The 17,322-nt window shown below is 35.5% G+C and overlaps 3 protein-coding genes across 4 annotated transcripts; all 3 read left to right on the forward strand.

Annotated features, from left to right (window-relative positions):
* The first annotated feature begins 638 nt into the window (after nucleotides 1–638).
* On the forward strand, nucleotides 639–3,088 carry LOC147869898 (large ribosomal subunit protein eL30). The gene is made up of 5 exons (XM_087334499.1): nucleotides 639–774; nucleotides 1,425–1,530; nucleotides 1,942–2,043; nucleotides 2,180–2,248; nucleotides 2,558–3,088. The coding sequence occupies exons 1-5, from the start codon at nucleotides 754–756 to the stop codon at nucleotides 2,593–2,595; spliced, it is 336 nt and encodes a 111-aa protein (XP_087190625.1). The 5' UTR covers nucleotides 639–753; the 3' UTR covers nucleotides 2,596–3,088.
* A 1,716-nt stretch (nucleotides 3,089–4,804) lies between these two features.
* On the forward strand, nucleotides 4,805–11,553 carry LOC147869899 (anoctamin-like protein). The gene is made up of 18 exons (XM_087334511.1): nucleotides 4,805–4,886; nucleotides 5,108–5,363; nucleotides 5,852–5,921; nucleotides 6,158–6,279; nucleotides 6,486–6,618; nucleotides 6,743–6,843; nucleotides 7,072–7,163; nucleotides 7,257–7,361; nucleotides 7,979–8,233; nucleotides 8,307–8,439; nucleotides 8,542–8,655; nucleotides 9,501–9,571; nucleotides 9,658–9,788; nucleotides 9,894–9,976; nucleotides 10,253–10,360; nucleotides 10,907–11,065; nucleotides 11,159–11,352; nucleotides 11,407–11,553. Exons 2-17 carry the CDS (start codon nucleotides 5,124–5,126, stop codon nucleotides 11,258–11,260), a joined length of 2,019 nt encoding a protein of 672 aa, XP_087190637.1. The 5' UTR covers nucleotides 4,805–4,886; nucleotides 5,108–5,123; the 3' UTR covers nucleotides 11,261–11,352; nucleotides 11,407–11,553.
* A 1,538-nt stretch (nucleotides 11,554–13,091) lies between these two features.
* Nucleotides 13,092–14,984, forward strand: LOC147869900 (uncharacterized). Of its 2 annotated transcripts, XM_087334531.1 has the most exons (4): nucleotides 13,092–13,110; nucleotides 13,279–13,354; nucleotides 14,018–14,129; nucleotides 14,462–14,984. In XM_087334531.1, the coding sequence occupies exons 3-4, from the start codon at nucleotides 14,034–14,036 to the stop codon at nucleotides 14,936–14,938; spliced, it is 573 nt and encodes a 190-aa protein (XP_087190657.1). In that variant the 5' UTR covers nucleotides 13,092–13,110; nucleotides 13,279–13,354; nucleotides 14,018–14,033; the 3' UTR covers nucleotides 14,939–14,984. The 2 variants fall into 2 exon arrangements, with proteins under 2 accessions (XP_087190657.1, XP_087190649.1); XM_087334523.1 differs by lacking the exon at nucleotides 13,092–13,110 and having other exon boundaries at nucleotides 13,141–13,354.
* Nucleotides 14,985–17,322: the final 2,338 nt, after the last annotated feature.

The following is a 17,322-nucleotide window of genomic DNA, read 5'->3' on the forward strand; positions in this document are numbered from 1 at the left end:
CTTAACTATGTGAGGGTTGTTTGGCCATTGGATGGAATAAGTTCACAATGGAACATCCATGGCATGATAGGAGAGGGCAATTCAGAAAAACTTTCAATACAATATCATGGCAGTAAAACATATGACAAAACTTGGTGTACCCAATGAATGTGGAATTATGGTAGTGGTTTGGAAGAAGTATTGGGGTTATGCAAAGGTGTCCCCTCTCACCCCCTTTTGTTAAGTCTATGGGTAGAACACTTAGAACATTCCATTATGCAAGTATCAGCGAGTGAGGAACAAACCTTAAGGTAGAGATTTAGTTATTCTTGTGCCGAAAGATAATGTGCGACCATCAAATGGATGGGAGGAACCGTAGATTACAATGAAAAAATCTCAAGCGTTCATTGCAAGGATATCATCGCCAGCAAAGAGGCCGAAAGGCTGGTCATAGATAATTGTCAGAGTGTACTTACCAACAAATGGCCGGGCACTGATTCACGGACAATCACAGCAAAGTTTATGAGGGAAGTCTGAACGAAAAACAATCACAAGAAAGTTGATGAGGAAAGTATGAACTAGAAGAAACTGCTGCCCAAACCAAGCCAAGCAGGGAGAGAATGAATGCATATAGGAAGAAGTAACAATACTGTAAAAGAAAGAGTTTTGCAGGAGAACAAAATCCACCCCTCCCCGGTCCCGACTGTTAGCCTGCCATTTTCAGAGGTAGGGTTTTCCCGTCTGTTGTTCTGCTCAGTGAGCTCATTCTACGCCATGGTGGCCGCCAAGAAGACGGTAAGTGGTCCATCTACCCCTTGTTTGTTTGTTTGTTTCTCGCGATTCAACTGTGTCAGTTCGCCATGTACCTACTTTTTCTCGTTCTCGTTCTCTGTCCATTCCTTCTTCTATATTTCACTGTCTGCCGTTCGCCGAGTTAGTTTTCCATGTACAATGCCATGTTAATTTGTTTTCTGTTTCGCGAAAATAGATACTTTCTCCTTAAAAGATGACAAGATCTAGGATTGATGATTTTTGGCCATATCGTTTATTCTATATTTGTGCATTTCTTTGTCTCTTTCTCGTTGGAGAGTTCTTTCGAGAGCTGAAAATGTAACACGCTCCTCATTTTATTCCAAATATAGGCCACAAAAGATTGAGACTGGAGAGGAGGATTTCTCACCATATTCTTTCTGGATTTTTATTTTTGTTTGGCGAATTTCTGAATTGCATTTCTTTTTCTTCACCATATGCTCAGATTTTCTTTGGTAGAACTTATATAAAGTAAAGGCATTTTTTGGGATATCTTTTATATTATGCACTCTCGTATGGGATACTGGAAATCACTGGATTCAATTTGTTGTTTTTTTCTCTTCTGACGAAGTTCTGCATTTCTTGCACCATCGATATGCTTTCTTCACCTGCTATTCTCTTGCTTGTAATTGCAGAAAAAGGCTCAAGAGAGCATTAACAACAGGCTTGCTCTTGTTGTGAAGAGTGGAAAGTTTACTCTTGGATACAAGACAACACTAAAATCTCTGCGTAGTGGGAAAGGTACTTAATGTTTGATTGCTTTCTTAGATTTGGCTAGCTCATTAGGTTGGATCTGATGTTTATTGTATCCTGCATTGTCCTGAAGAATTTATATCTCTAAACATGTTTAGGTCAGGTTGTCTATTATGGTTATTTTGGCTCTGAACTTATTTTGCATGAGCCAATAATTTATATAACAAAACATGATGTAAATTTGACTGCGTTATTGTCTTGGCAAATCAAACCTTATTTCTAAAAAATCTCATAGAAAATGTTGCAAATTGAATGTAAGATGAAAATTGGGAAGAGTGACTCGGCCATAGCATCTCATTGTTTAAATGTTTCAAAATAATATAGCAAATAAGAAAACTTCAGAATCTAAAGGGAGACCCTGATTTTGAATTGACTTATGGTAGCAACTTACTCATTCAGGCAAGCTCATCATCATTGCCAACAATTGCCCTCCATTGAGGAAGTCAGAAATTGAGTATTATGCAATGCTTTCGAAAACTGGGGTTCATCATTACACTGGAAGTGAGTTATACAAAAACTCTCTTTTGTTTTTAAATCACTATAAATAGACTTTTTTTATGTTATAGTTAATACGATTGCTTTTCTGAATAACAGTTTTGGTTTCTTCTTTGAATTTTATGTTCTTGTATGTGCTCAGATAATGTGGATTTAGGTACAGCATGTGGAAAGTACTACAGAGTATGCTGTTTGAGCATCACTGATGCTGGTATGTTCTTTATGATTTGGTTCATTTTTCCTTTTCCAAATATTGACTTTCTTAATCAATATTTCTTTTTGAGAATGTAACCAATTTAGTAGAAAATATGCGGATGTCTTATATATATGCATGGATTTGTATGTCATTTGGAAGCCTAAAAGTGTTGATATATCTTAAGCCTTGAAACATTTTTAGGTCATTTTAGGCAAATAATCATCAAATATATGTAGAAGTCATTCTTAATTTTTTTAAAACCCATCCTTTCTTTCTTGGTTGTTATTTGAGGGGCTTATTGTGCATGCCGTAACTTGTCTTCAGGTGATTCCGACATCATCAGGACCATGCCTACAGAGTAGTGATTCCGTATCAGAGTTTCATCATGTTGAGAGCATACACATTGATATTTGTAAACATCCCTTTTTGGTTAATGAACGACTTTCAAGTGAGGACAAGGTTGAGCTCAGGAGTGCCAGTATATTGGGTCCTAATGTTCAGGAGTAATGTGAGTTCTTGAACAGTTTTCTCTCAAATATACATGTCTGGGCATTGAATTCCTGTACTACGCAAATGGAATCGGTAACAGTGAAGTGAAATCTTATCTTACCATGAAATGTTGTTTTGTTGGACAACCTTCTTGTTACCATTTTTTTGGAGCTTTCTGTTGCATTTGTCAGTACTCCAGAAAAACTGAATCCTGTTTAGCAGCACTCATTCAGATTGAATCGCATCCATTTTCCCTTCCATACTATGCCATAACAATTTTGGTATGTGAAATTTATGCCATTAACTTCATCATCTGGCTGCGTACCTTGTGGCCTTTTTTAATAACAGGGCAAAGTTTTTAAAGTTTTTCGCTGTAAGATAATTTGTCATTCTGTTGTGCTAGTAGAAGATAGATGGTTCAAAGATGATTAGACATGAGTGCAAAATCCTTGTGGATATTTGTCATCATGCACTTATTTGTACAATGTTAAAGCTCAATGTCATGATGCTGACTATGATGGTACATTGGGCGTTTTGTTAACATTGTAGAAATTAAGAGTGATATTAGAATGTTTTACTGATGTGCGTTCAATGAATGCCATTTTCAACTTGGACTAGATCTTTTCATTTAATGAATTTGGCAAATTGGCATGTTGAATGGTTAATTTATAATGAATATGAACTGCTGAGCTAGTTGCTTCCAAATTTCCAATGCCAATCAAAATATTTTTTAAAACCTTGAATGGATACTAGAACATTAGATTTGGTGTCAAGCAAACTGAATTGTTTTAGCTTTTTCCATTGTCATTTTGGGGACCAGTCATTATCACTTAATTCCTTGATAAAACGATAATTTTCTCATTAGATAAAAACTCTTCATTAACAACACCTTGAATTCTCCTATTCCTTTTCATATAAATTCTGTGTATTATTTAACATGAATATCAAATTGTGAATTTTTGTACTAATATCTTGTATCATTTTATTTCATCTGTATTTGCATCAAACCCACCTCTATTGAGGCAATAATTAAAAGTTCACCTATTTGTCCATATACATCGAAGATGATGTGCTTTTGTAGTCTTCTTGAGGTGTTCATCTCTTTGTAGGCCATTGGTGCAAATCAAAATATATGTATGGGCAAGAATTGATCGTTTGTTTGGCAAGGAAACCTAGATGACGGTAAGAAGTAGTGCATCATGATCCAATGCCACTCTATATTATTAGATGAGTAGATTACATAATGAAACATAATGTGAAAGCATTCCCTTTTGTATATAACACTCTACATTCATTGGGTTCCCTTTTGTATATAACACTCATGTTTGATAAAAGTGGCTTTACAATGTTGACATTGGGCTTTCAAAGGCCAATGCTAGTTAAAACATGATGTCTCCCTATTCCTCCCAATCAATGTCTCCCTATTGTCTCCCTTTTGTGGATATTCAAAGACGATTTATTGATTCCCCTAAAATCGTTGGACTTGAACTCTAATTGAGACAAATGAATTGATGGTTTCAGGCATGGATATGCATGATGAGTATTTATGCCTCATGCAAGACCTGCTCTGACCTCTCTGATATCCTGTCTTATAACCCCATGTGTGGCCCATATATTGAGAACCGTGGCCATTGCCATTATGGACAGGCCGAGCATGCATGCAAAGAACCGATTTAAGAAGCTCCCAAATGTCTGACGACTTTCACATGCATTTAAACAATTGGGGTGGAACAAAAGGATGTATGAGAATCTCGCATCAAAATCAAACTCAGTCCATATAACTTCGTGGGATGGCCTCCGCCCACGGAGGAGACCTATGGAAGCTGCCACGTGTATGTATGTATGTAATCTAATAAAATCTTGGCATGCCATGTGGCAGTACAAATGTGTATATAAATGAAGGGCAAAATAGACTAACAAAATATAAATAAATAAATACATAAATACATAAATCAAACGATCAGAAATAAGTAAACGAAGGGAGAAAAACAGATAAAAATGAATAAAAATAAGCAAATAAATAGATAAATAATAAAATCCATTTTTCCACAACGTTCCAGGCTCTTTTTCTTTGCATGCAAATTGCCGCCCTTTTCTCCTTATTCTCTCTGTTTCTCTCAGCCTCTCTCATTTTCTCAGAAATCCGGTTTTCTTCTTTTGTTCGGTAAGTTTGTTTGATTCTCTTTTTTTTTCTTTTCCTTCCTCTTCTCGTCTTTCTGTTCAAAATGATTTCTTTTCTGAATTATCTGTGCAAAACGATTTCCTTTTCTGCTTTTTCTATTGAAAGCGATCTTCTTTCCTCGTCTGTGTTGAATCTTCTCGTTCATGGAATTTGATTAATTAACTTTAAAACAGCCTTTTCATGAGTAGTTTGTTTTTCGGCAGTTAAATAAACAATACTATGAGCGAGAATCTTATCACAGAGTTGAATGGAAGAGACCCCGATTCTGTACTATTCGAAATTGCTATTGTGTATAGCAAGAGCCCACATAATTCTAAACATAAGACGGAGGAGGGAGGTGATCATTCTCTGAAGAGAGATGAACCTGATTGTGCAATCCAACGGCTGAAAATGGAACTAAACAATAAGGGCATCTTGTTAGAAGATGTAGAGGGAATCTCTTCAGAACATTTTCTAAAGGTAAGCTAATTTTGGTCATTAGATTTAGTTTTTAGTAATTTATATTCTTAGGTGATATTTGGCTTGGATTAAGTTAAAAAACTCATAGTCTTTCTTTTTTCTTGTCAAAATATGTTTACATAAGCCAATAGAATAAAGCCTACATAGTCCTAGGAAATTATCATTTCTAGTTGAAGTTTTGCTCACCAAATTCTACGTGTACTGAAAGCAATGGACCCAGATTCTTATCGTATCACATGTGTGAGTTGTTTGAGCCTTCGGAGGTGAAAATTTATGGCTCTAAAGGTGTAAAATGTAAGGAATATATTGTGATTATTGCTTTTTAATCCATTTTGACATTGTCAATTTACTATCAAAATGTTATACTCGTCGTATTTGCAGCATTGAAAATTGATACATGGTATAGATGTGTACCTATATATATGCATATAATGCACATGGAAACTTCTGTAGAAATAGTGTGTTAAATGGCTTTATGCCTGCTGCAGATTGGTGCTCCAATTGAAGTATTAGGATCCATGGCAGAAACTCTTGAGATACGAAAACCAACTTACATTGGTGAGCAAATGTGGTTTTCCTATAATACCAGAATGTTCTTCTCCTAACACTGGTTTTGTTGCATGGGAAACCTATATCTTGTTTCTATGTAATATAACAGAATTATGAGTTGTGGCTCATGCTGGGTCTTTATTTCTCTTCACACACCAAAAACACTAATTCGGCTTGTATTTTCTACTATCACAATTTGATCGTGCCTGTAGACTGAGCCTTTTCGTTTTCTTCCTCATTGCAAGGGCTCGATTTGCCATTTCAGTGGAATGCGAGGGATATGTTTGTTCGTCAATACGAAGATAAGAGTTTATTCAGCTGGACTGAGCGATATGAATGTCTCCATTCATTGCTATATGAAGAAATGGTACATTTCAGACACACTTTTATATAGTATGCATCATCAGGTATATGTAAGTAAGAAAAGACAAAGTTCTGCTTGCCATAATTTTGACGAAAGTGTAATAGCATTTACCATTCATTGCGTGTTTGTGATGTAAAAAAGCAAAGAGATAACAAAAAAATTGAAGTGTCCATCAAAGAATTAATGCTTCTGGTAATATTCTTTTGCAGGTAAACAATGATCAAGAAGAGATATCTCTGAAATATCCTGGAGAGGCGGGAGAATTTTTATGGAAACCAGGCGAATCTCTTCTGTGGAGATTGGAAACTGAAAAGATTGTAAAGGAGTTGCTAATTCTTCATGGTAACTCCGCTAGAAAAAAACTGTTGGGCTGTTGTTACTGTTATTTTATCATCTTTTCTTTTTCCCAATGGTATATATATTCCTATGTCTGTGACACATCTATAAATGTTATCCTTACTTGCAGATGAAAGCAAACGGAAATCCCTCCTTCACAACTGGGCTTTAAAATGGAGTGATTTCACACACCAGCCCATAGATTCTATATACTCATACTTTGGCCCTAAGGTTTGCTTGGATTATATTCCTCAATTCTATCTATTACTGAAAGAGTCTAAATGATGTCATTACAAAGCTAAAGATTTAGATTGAAAGGATTAATATGGAGGGTTAAAAAGCTGTAATTATTGGGCTGAAAGGGCTTTTAAAGTTTGTGCGTTATTATTATTCCGGGTTGCAATATACTTTACTTCCTGGGGATGTATACATGATGTCTTATTTATATTATTGTGCCAGGTTGCAATATACTTTACTTTTCTGGGGATGTATACACAATGGCTTATTTATCCTTCTATAATGGGTATTTTGATCTATTGTACAGATCTAGGGTAACTTTCTTGTCTTCAAAAAATCACTTCATTGTTGATGCATTCCTTCTTTTTCATATCTGATGGTTTTTTTGTGTGGTGAATTTGGTGTAGGTCTTGGGAGTCTGTGGTTCCACCTTTATTTTCCACTGTTGCTGTCACATGGGCTGTCCTGTTTTTGCAGTTCTGGAAACGAAAAAATGCAGCACTTTTAGCCAGGTTTTGATTGAACTTCTTACTACTTGGATAGTCATGGGCAGCCATTTTCAGTTTCAGGTATATGGAATGGATCATGAGTAGGGCATTAGGCCTAGTTGTTGTGTACGGAACACCCTGTAAGGCAGATTAGTCATGGGCAGCCATTTTCATTTCAGGTATATGAAATGGATCATGAGTAGGGAATTAGACCTAGTTGTTGTGTACAGTACATTCCATAAGGCAGATTTATTAAGCAGATTATGTAGGTCCAAGCAGTAAGAAGTTTAGGAGCTCATTACCACACAGTCAGTTTGTGCAAAGAATTATTAACTGTGGTTGTGCAAACATTCTATTACAATGATGCATTTGGAATTTATCTAATTTTAGCAAAAATAAATGAATTTTTTTGGGATTTGGATATGCAAAGTTACGTAAGCATAGCCCTGTGCATAACTGGATGATCATAACATGGCAAAACTTGAAATAAGTTGTCTTTGGAAGACAGCGGTGTACAACCAACCTTGATCATATGTCAACAATACCTAGTGTAAATACATAAGATGAAATTTATTTCTTGTGTAGCTGATATTGGCTAGTGCCTTACTTTGTCCTTGAACTTTCTTTGGTTGTTTGACTAGGTGGAACCAAAGCTCTACATTCGATAAAGATTACACTATGAAGCTTCCAATTTCCCTTGAAAAGTCTGCTGCAAAAATGAGTAATCAAGGTTTATCAAAAACAGAGCGGCAAGTTTTTCAAGAGGAGGAATGGGCAGAACATTTCAGAAGCTTTCGGAACAATGCAACAGTGATTGCAGGAATACTGTGTCTCCAGCTACCATTTGAAATTGCTTATGCTCATTTGAGTTACATAACTAAGTCTTCAATCCTAAGGTAAAGACAATTGTGATTGTTAATCCCATTGCTCGTGCATTATGGTCTTTCCAACTTTTTTTCCCTCTTTTAGGTTCACAATCACGGGAGTGTATCTATTATTGATCCAATATTTCACCAAATTAGGTGGAAAGTTTGCTGTTCGATTAACCAAATCACAACATCATGTCAATAAAATCTCTGAAGCAGATAGCCTCATTTACAAGGTTTGGTATATACATACAGACAAGTTTCTAGCAGTTACTTAATGTATTAACTTAATTTTAATTTTAACTTGATGTGTTCTTTTCATTATTTTTTCTTTACAGGTCTTTGGGGTGTATTTCATGCAATCATACATAGGCCTCTTCTATCAAGCATTATTTCAGCGAGACTTCAAAATGCTGCGACTATTTCTTATCCAACGTTTAGTGATATCTCAAGTAAGTCTAGATCATTTGTGTATTTAGAAATTTATTTTAACTAGTAAGATTTCACACGTAAGATTAGATTTATTTGACAATTATTCGACTACGGTTTGGTTGCTGATGGAATCACAACTTTATTGTTGATATCTTCAACTATCGTGCAATTACAGAATCCAGGCACAAATTGAGAAGATCGTAATTGTTCTCATCATAACTACTTTAGTATGCTCATAAATGATGAGTTCAAATTTATGAAGGGAATTTGGGTCATGTCCCTCGATTTCTCCCGAGCTTCATTGAAGTATTATTATGAACCTTTCCCAATTCTCAAGAAGATATTGCTATGTTCACCTTACTAAATGAATTAAAAGAGAAAGATGTTAAGAAACAAGCCATATCTTTCTTTTTCTCAATAAAAAGATTAAGATATCTCAATCAGTCAGTAAAAAATGCCTTAGTTTAAGTTAATGTGGGCATTGTTGGAAAGTGCTGTTCAAGTTCTATTTAGATCTGAGTTTCTTGGAGCTTACTATGTGATGAAAGGGTACATATGTGGTGTCCCTTTGGTGCAAGCGCATGCCTTCATATTGTGGTGTACATTTGTTCCTCTGTGCCACCCTTTTAGCATGCATGTAGCCAAGCCAACCCAAATGGGTACCTATGTATCAACTATAAATTGAACAAGAAGTAAGAAGCAAGGCAAGCTAGTTTGAATTCTCTTTATGTCCATTTCACAATACAAAAGTTATTAATTCTGTGTAATGTCCCTGCATTACTTGTGATGTCACAATGAGTAAGTGGCTGATTACTAAGAATGCTACAAGACTTCTTAGCATACATGAATATATGTATTTCTACAGGTTATCAATAATATTGTGGAGAATATGCTGCCATACATTGCTTATCGCCGTAACAAGTACAATGTTTTTCAGTATGTATAGATTCTTCACATGTTTTGGAGTGTTGAGAGTCTTTGGTAGAAGATATAAATGCCTGATTTCCAGTCTTGAATTTTAGTATGGAAAAGGATGAAAAGAAGGATCCGGATGAAAAATCCAGGCCTCATATGCCTCAAGTGGAAAAAGAGTATTTGAAGCCTGCTTATACTGCGAGCGTTGGAGATGACTTAGATGATGGACTTTTTGATGGTAAAAGCTACAAATTTTGACAGCTAAAATTTTGAACTGAATTGTTGTCATAATATGGAGATAGAATGATGAGTTGTTTGCTTTCTTGCAATGAAATAAATGCAGATTTCTTGGAGCTTACATTACAATTTGGCATGGTGACAATGTTTGCTAGTGCATTTCCTTTGGTCTTTGTATTCGGCCTAATAGTAAGAAAGCCAACCCGTTTTAGTTAATTTTCATAGAGCTCAAATGGTACAGTCCTGGGGGTATCTAGAAACGTGTGGCCTAATGTGAAAAGGCCCATAATAACAGGGCCTCATTGACTAAGAGTGTGTTCACCTGTTGGAGATCCCATATTGTCTTATTATGAGCTTTTCACATTTGGCTGAAAAACAGGCACCTCGTCCATATGCGTTTGTATCTCCTCTTGTAAGGCATGTGAAACTTGATTTTGATCCAAATTGATTTTTCTATCCTTTTAGAACAACTTGATGGAGATAAGATCAGATGCACTGAAGCTCCTTGTGATGCTACGACGGCCTGAACCTCGTGCAGCTGCTTCTATTGGAGCATGGCTTAATATCTTCCAGGTAAATTCATGTGCCCTATTGTATTGAATACAGTTCACAAGAAAGATGGCAATTAACAACCATTTCAGAAATGGGTTGATGTCAGGGGCTTGGATTCATTTCAAATGATAACGAGGGCTTATTTTATTATTGAATATTTGTAGATTTCCTTAAATTTAGCACAATGCATTTTGAGCTCCTTGTGAGCTTGTAGGGAAATGCATTCGAGTTGTCTTTGGCTTGTAGGTGAGTGCATTTGAGTTGCCTTTGGCTTGTAGGCTAATGCATTTTGAGTGGGCTTTGAGTTTAACGGTCAGTGCAATTTTAGGGGAATGCAAATTGAGTTTCCTTGGATTGTATGGTCATTCCGTTTGAGCTCTTGTGCGTTTGTCAATGCCTTCTATTTGGCTACAGGTCTAGGTTAATTTAATCCGACCTGCCTTGAGCCTAGATTGATGCATTTTTTTACTTTTTAACTTAAATATAATCATGCATGTATGAGTGTCAACTTTGAATTCTATTTCCATCTTATTTGAATGTTATTAAGTTTGGTTGTTTATGCCACAGTTTCTAGGAGTGATGGCTATATGTACAAACTGTGCCCTGTTGGTATGCCTCTATGATCAACAAGGAACTTGGACGTTAGAACCAGGATTGGCGGCCATTCTACTAATGGAGCATTTACTGTTGCTAGTGAAGTTTGGGTTTTCATGTTTTGTACCCGAGGTTGTCTTGCATATCAATAATATTGAATTATCTAGTTTCAATTGCATGCTTAGAGGGGAATGCCAAATAAGTGTGCTTTTGTTTTGTTTCCAGGAGCCAGCTTGGGTCAGGGCAAAGAGAACGAGTAGGAAAGTTGTACGAGACAAATATTCACGAGGCCTACTCCAAAATCTTAACGTTGCTAGTCCTAAGTAAATTTAAATTTCGATGCTTTTAGCCTCTCCTTAAATAGAGTAGTGTGTTGGGCTTTATGGTTTGTGGATGTGTCCAATATTTTGTATAGTCATGTGTTGTGGATATGGATCTTTATTGTGTGTTGATGTGTCCAATATTTTGTATAGTCGTTGTGGATATGTTTGATATCTTGGCTCTAAACGTTGTAACGTTTTGAACTGCATGAATATGAAATATCATTACATTGCTGCTTCATGGCTGTATAATGTGTATAGTTAGCTTAGGCCTTATAACATGAATGTTTCTTGTGTACACGAAGTGTGGGGACAAAGTTGTAATTAATGTTAAAAAGTTCCATATCTAGTGGAGGGGATGCTTTATGTCTATGATCATATCAACATTGCTTAGTTATTTGTAGGTTACATATAAACAGTTCTTAGTTTTTTGGGCAACTAATATATCATGTGTATTGTATGTGTACATGTCTTGACAAGAAGACATCAAGAAAGTCAAGTTGACAATCATTCATTTTGAATTTTGATCGGGCTATTAAAAGCTTCTAATGTCAAATCAATATCAATCATTCATTTTAAATTTTAATTGTGCATTAGTTTTTGTTTATTACAATGGTGTCCATATACTTAATACAATAATCTCATACAAACGCTTATTACTCAAAGCCATCATACAAACTAAACACTTCAAAGGGATTATGTAATTGTTTTACAAATCTTTGATAGTCTTGGATGGTTATAACAATAGTCACAAAGACGAGGGGTGTGTTGGAGCTAGATGAGAATTTGCCAGCATTTATTGGATGTTCTTATTAATGACATTTGTGACCCGTGTATTTTTATTAAAAGAGGTCCCCCGTTGCTCTGTGCTCTAGATAGTGTAGTAATGAAACCTACAAACCCCAAGGGTTGGTTGTGAATGCTAAGCTTTTTGAACTAAGAAATGTCATAGGTGAAATTTGATCCCATGGACACATGGGCAATTTTTTAAGGAAACTTGGTCATGATAGACGTCCCATTTGAATGTTTTTAAGGAATTAAATTCGTACTTATGAATTGTCTCCATAACAATACCTTTGGAATCAATTGAGCTACTTTCAAAACTAAAATTTTTGCTAATTTGACTATTGATTATAATAGTTGTAATTCTAATATCATGCTTTGAAGACTCATAAATTCAATCTTGTCTTTAAAAATTGTTAACCTACTTCATAAGTGTTTGAAAATCATGGAGATAGTTATGTTTCCAAATTTCGTAAAAGGTTTTCATTGAGGTAGTTATGCAATGAAATGATGTCAATTTTATTAGGATAGGAGCAAATTGTCAATGTGTTTTGTCTAAAACAAGATCTTTTAGTGAATATTTTGTGTCCTATGGTGCTAATATCTCTCAATCTCTTTCCAAAGGCCTATCCTTTGATTGACCTTGAGCCTCGGGTTTGAACGCATTCACCGGCTACCTCCTTCTCTTTCTCTCCGGTTCCAAGTCTAAGTATAAGTTCTATGTTCATTGCTTCGTTTCACATTTTACGGAATTTGGACTCAAATCCATGGAATCTCTCTTTCTCTCTCCTAATTAGTTCACCCTAGTGGTGAGTGGTTAGACTACTAAAACATTCTCACATCCCTATTACTCCATACATATCCTCTTAATTTACTAGATGTCACTATGGAATGTAGGGGTTGAACCCATGACCTTATGGTCTCCAACCAACTGAGGTACATCTCTCTCTCTTTATAGGAAGCCCATTACACTTTCAATCAATTATAATTCTTCCTTAAACCCTAAGCCCTGAGCCCTGAACAAACACACCAAGTAAACGTTCAACCCTGATCTGAGTTTTTTCTACACCTTTGGTAAGAGACCCTTTCTCCTCCGACATCACGTTTTCTTTGCTCTGCGTATTGGGGGTTCGAAATAGGCCATTGTCTTCTTGTCCTTAATGTCTATAGTTGTGGTTTTTTTTTTTTTTTTTGCTGAATGCTTGGAGAGATTATATCGCTAACAACGGTTGCATCTTGCAGACACTGGGGTTTTCCAAAAACTATTGATTTCCTTCATTCTCAAGGTCCCAGTGAGATCAGATCGGAGCTATTGAGGGTATGACTCAGGACTACATATATTTGTCATCTATTTGAAATTCACTGTAATATACAAAATTGTTGATTTTTAGGGCTAACTGGTAATAGGAAGTCTCACCGCTATATGCATGAAATAATGCGTCTTTCCAAGAAGCAAATCTATTTGAGGAAAGCCCTTGTTATATGTACATCTTTAAATTCTAATTGAAATTTTCTATATTTTTGAAATGTCATTAGCTTGGAAATGTCAGCTAACAAAGAAGTATTATTATATGTGCATCTGTAAATATTTTTGAGGAATGTTTATATTCAGACAAGGGATCCTCCATATCAAATTATATATTTGTGACCACTACTGTAAGCATAAAATGCCATCACAGATTCGAGAAAATGCCCCCCCTCTCCAATGAAGATTTGGAGACCCATGCAAATTTGTTATTTGCACATACGGAAAACATCTTAAGTAGGAGTCAATATTCAGGCTAACTATAAAATTAAGTTACATGCTAATGTGCATAATACCTGTAGTCTTGTTATTGAGGTTATATGTGTGTCTGCACATTCAAAGTTAAATTAATTGGAAAATTCAACTGCCATCATCATCATTTAACTTGTTAATGTCATACTGGCTGGTTCATGATACTTAGAAATTTCAAATGTTTCAACTTTAAACATTCCACAGGAACATCAATGCGTTAATGATGATCACAGCAGGCATACGTAGACTAATTACTGCTCCATTAAGAATCAATCCTGCGGCTCGAATCTTTGTGAGGAATGTTTATGATGAGAAGGTTGGTATACTAATTTGATTATCCTTTAAAAAATGTGAGTATATCGATGCGATTAGATGAAATCTGTGAACAATATCATATATGTATATGGGAATATCAAAGCAATTTATCAAAATGTGGAAACATTAAAGTGATATATCAAAATGTGGTGATATTATTGTGATTCCATCAAATGTAGGAATGTTTATCCTAAATTTGTGTCTCTTGATGATGATGATGAGGGAAAAATGCTTGGGATCAGAATATTAAAGCAGTATATCAAGATATGGTGATATTAAATTAGATATATCAAATGTGGCCATATCTTCAACTGTTGCATCACCCTTTTGTAGAGTTATCGGCCTCCGAAGGTCTTCAAGGATGATGATCTATTTCTCGATGACTTACCTCCAAAGTCAGATGAGCCAAAGTGGAAATTCAACAAAGAAGACAAACCAGGGTCAAAAAAATTGAAGAAAGGTGACAAAAGACCTGTCCGATCATTCAAGCATCGAACTGAGGCATATATGCTTCCTTTCACACTAGATGTATTCATTTCATCCAAGTATATACATGCAAGCATCATGCATAGAATGAGTAACAAAGTGGTAGCAGTGGCTAGTACAAATTCAAAAGATTTGAGGTCAGTCCTCAAGTCTCGATGTGATATAAATGCATGTCGGACAGTTGGACAAGTGTTGGCTGAACGTGCCATGGAGGCTGATGTGTTTACAGCTCTTTATTACACTCGGAAGAATGAGAAATTGGAAGGTAAGCTTTTAGCTGTTGTGGATTCGGTAAAGGAGCATGGAATCAACTTACTTATGTAAATGTTAATTTTACCTTTGCACATAAAAATATAGATTTTGGCCTCAACTTACGTGTTTAAATGCAATTAACCATGTGGCGATTATAATACTTGCTGAAGCAAGTCGTGAAGTATATTTATCATATGAGGATTTGGTGATAATTCTTGGTAGTGTTTTTGAAGTTTGAGCTCATACTATAGATGTCTGTTTTGTAGCTAAAACTCCTCTCTTTGTTAGGAGAGTAAGGTTGTGTATGGTAAAAAAGGCTTTTTTATGTTTGATGCTTTTCATAATATAAGCAATGGAGGAAATAGACTGCAAAGAAAGCATAATAACCTGTTCTGAGGAGGAACAAAACAGTGATGAGGTAGTGCACACTTTTATCATTCTCTGTTTTTTAAGTGTCTTTAATCTTTCTCTCATGCTCCGATAAAATCTACTCTTTTGTCACATTCCATAAGTTTGACTATAGAAGCTTGTTTGTAGAAGTCAAAACTGAAGCAATACTAAGAGATTGGGATTCAATACTAGGCATACATAAATAGAAATCCCTTAATTTTCCATACGGGCTTCTTAGTAACAAATCTCCATTGTATGTTCAACCTTTCATCCAACTTATATATAAAAATCATATCACAATGAGATCATCCAAGGAGTGAAAGTTTGTGCATGGTTTCCATGTTGTGACCCATTGAACAAAAGTGAAAACCTTCTAGATGTTTTTCACGTTCAATGCAAATGCAAGATCTACTTAAAAAGTTTACATACAACCAACGTAAGGATGATGGAGGCCATTCCTTTCAAAAACCTTTCATTGCAAATATTGAGGGGAAACCTTTCAAAAGCCCGTCATTGCAGGGGTTTTATGTCCCAAATTTGCCAAGCATTTGTTATCATAAATATCATTGAAGTTCCCAAATTTGTTTGAAAGATCAGTAATTATTAGTTACACTATTTATGTTTCAGTACATCCAAACCTATCCAATTACCCTACAGTGCACGAGGACAAAGAAGTAAATGGAGTTTACCAAATATCTTATCACATACTTGTATCTTACGCTTTTACAATAGATAGTTACATACTATATATATGAATAACTTCTATTGTTCATAAGTGTCATCTTTGGGATAGACCCACCTAACATCAATAACTCAACCTCCTCTACAAATAGGAGCTTTCTAGCAAATTTTTCTTGTGATAATCAATTGGATACCAAAATATAGTTGGTGATAACTTTCTTTCTTGAAGGTGAAAAGTAAATGTTCATCGCTAGATTTGTACTCTTCAAAATGTATCTATATAAATCATCCAAGAGAGAGAGACCCTTAAATGCAATTGAATTGTTGCATTCTTGGTGGTTTCACGTCCACCGCATTTTCATCCTAGGTTGGTAATGCCTTGATTGAATTGTGATTAATTTATAAGTATGATTAATCATAGGTTAGAGGGGTTAATTATTCATCTACAATGAAAGAAAAGAGGCATTGTTATGTTAGGGGAGCTAAAGTCTTCGAATACTTAATGCTAAATCTTTGATGGCAACAAATGGAAACTATAGCATGTTGGCCAACATGATGTTGATAGAGCACCATGGGGTGGTGCTCATGATGCCCATCCAAGAACATTCAATTCAAGAATTTCCATTGAAGAACATTCAAGAATTCAATTCTTTCCTTGGAAAAACTAATTGTGAATACACAAATAGGGAGGACTAACAAGTGTTGGAAGATCTAGTAGCATTGTTGCAAGTAGTTCATCTAGGGAGGACGAACTACAATTGGAAGGAAAATGTTTCATTATTGAAGCAAGTATGATATGTGGCAATGGGAAATTATATCCATGGGTAGTTCATGATTTGATAAAGCTCTTTTTAGACTTTTCACATTGTTCTCCTCAAATATGTACTCTCTTACTGGTGTTCTTGGCAATATTCAAAGCTTCCTTATTTGTCTCTCGAATTTAATCCCTCTTGATGCTATGTAATTCTTCTTTACCTCCATTCCCAAAACTAAAAGATTCATCTTCATATGATGATGTGTAGGCATATCTTGGTTGTAGAAACTCGACACATAATCAATGTTTTATTTATTTATACTTGGGAATGGTCATCCCATAGTGCATTTCCATGTTGACTACTTTTGAAATACTCTATTAGTTTCTTCTCATACCTGGTGTTGGTGACAAATTATTTCTAAAATGTGGTCTTATCCTTTGACACAAGTTTCACCTGGCCACATATAACATGCCATACTTTAGCTCCCCTAACATTGGTTGCTTTGCCCTCATACGTCTCTCTCACATGGATAGCAAAATCATAGTTAGCAAAATTATTAGAAAACTATGAGGAAGACACGAACGTGTGTTTGCAGACTACCTCTTTACCTTGAAGTTGTTTGTGATTTAT

The sequence above is a fragment of the Azolla caroliniana genome, unplaced genomic scaffold, assembly GCF_043228905.1.
Source record: "Azolla caroliniana isolate FFs.n. ecotype wild unplaced genomic scaffold, voAzoCaro1.0.p SCAF_1, whole genome shotgun sequence".
Lineage (NCBI taxonomy): Eukaryota > Viridiplantae > Streptophyta > Polypodiopsida > Salviniales > Salviniaceae > Azolla > Azolla caroliniana.

Bases quoted from the DNA above. Each gene is read 5' to 3' on its own strand.
- LOC147869900 (XM_087334531.1), top strand. From the start codon at position 14,034: ATGATGATCACAGCAGGCATACGTAGACTAATTACTGCTCCATTAAGA. The intron at 14,130-14,461 runs GTTGGTATACTA...ACCCTTTTGTAG, and splicing joins GGAATGTTTATGATGAGAAG to AGTTATCGGCCTCCGAAGGT.
- LOC147869898 (XM_087334499.1), top strand. From the start codon at position 754: ATGGTGGCCGCCAAGAAGACG. The intron at 1,531-1,941 runs GTACTTAATGTT...TTACTCATTCAG, and splicing joins ATCTCTGCGTAGTGGGAAAG to GCAAGCTCATCATCATTGCC. The intron at 2,249-2,557 runs GTATGTTCTTTA...ACTTGTCTTCAG, and splicing joins TTTGAGCATCACTGATGCTG to GTGATTCCGACATCATCAGG.
- LOC147869899 (XM_087334511.1), top strand. From the start codon at position 5,124: ATGAGCGAGAATCTTATCACAGAGTTGAATGGAAGAGACCCCGATTCT. The intron at 8,440-8,541 runs GTTTGGTATATA...TTTTCTTTACAG, and splicing joins CAGATAGCCTCATTTACAAG to GTCTTTGGGGTGTATTTCAT. The intron at 10,361-10,906 runs GTAAATTCATGT...TTTATGCCACAG, and splicing joins CATGGCTTAATATCTTCCAG to TTTCTAGGAGTGATGGCTAT.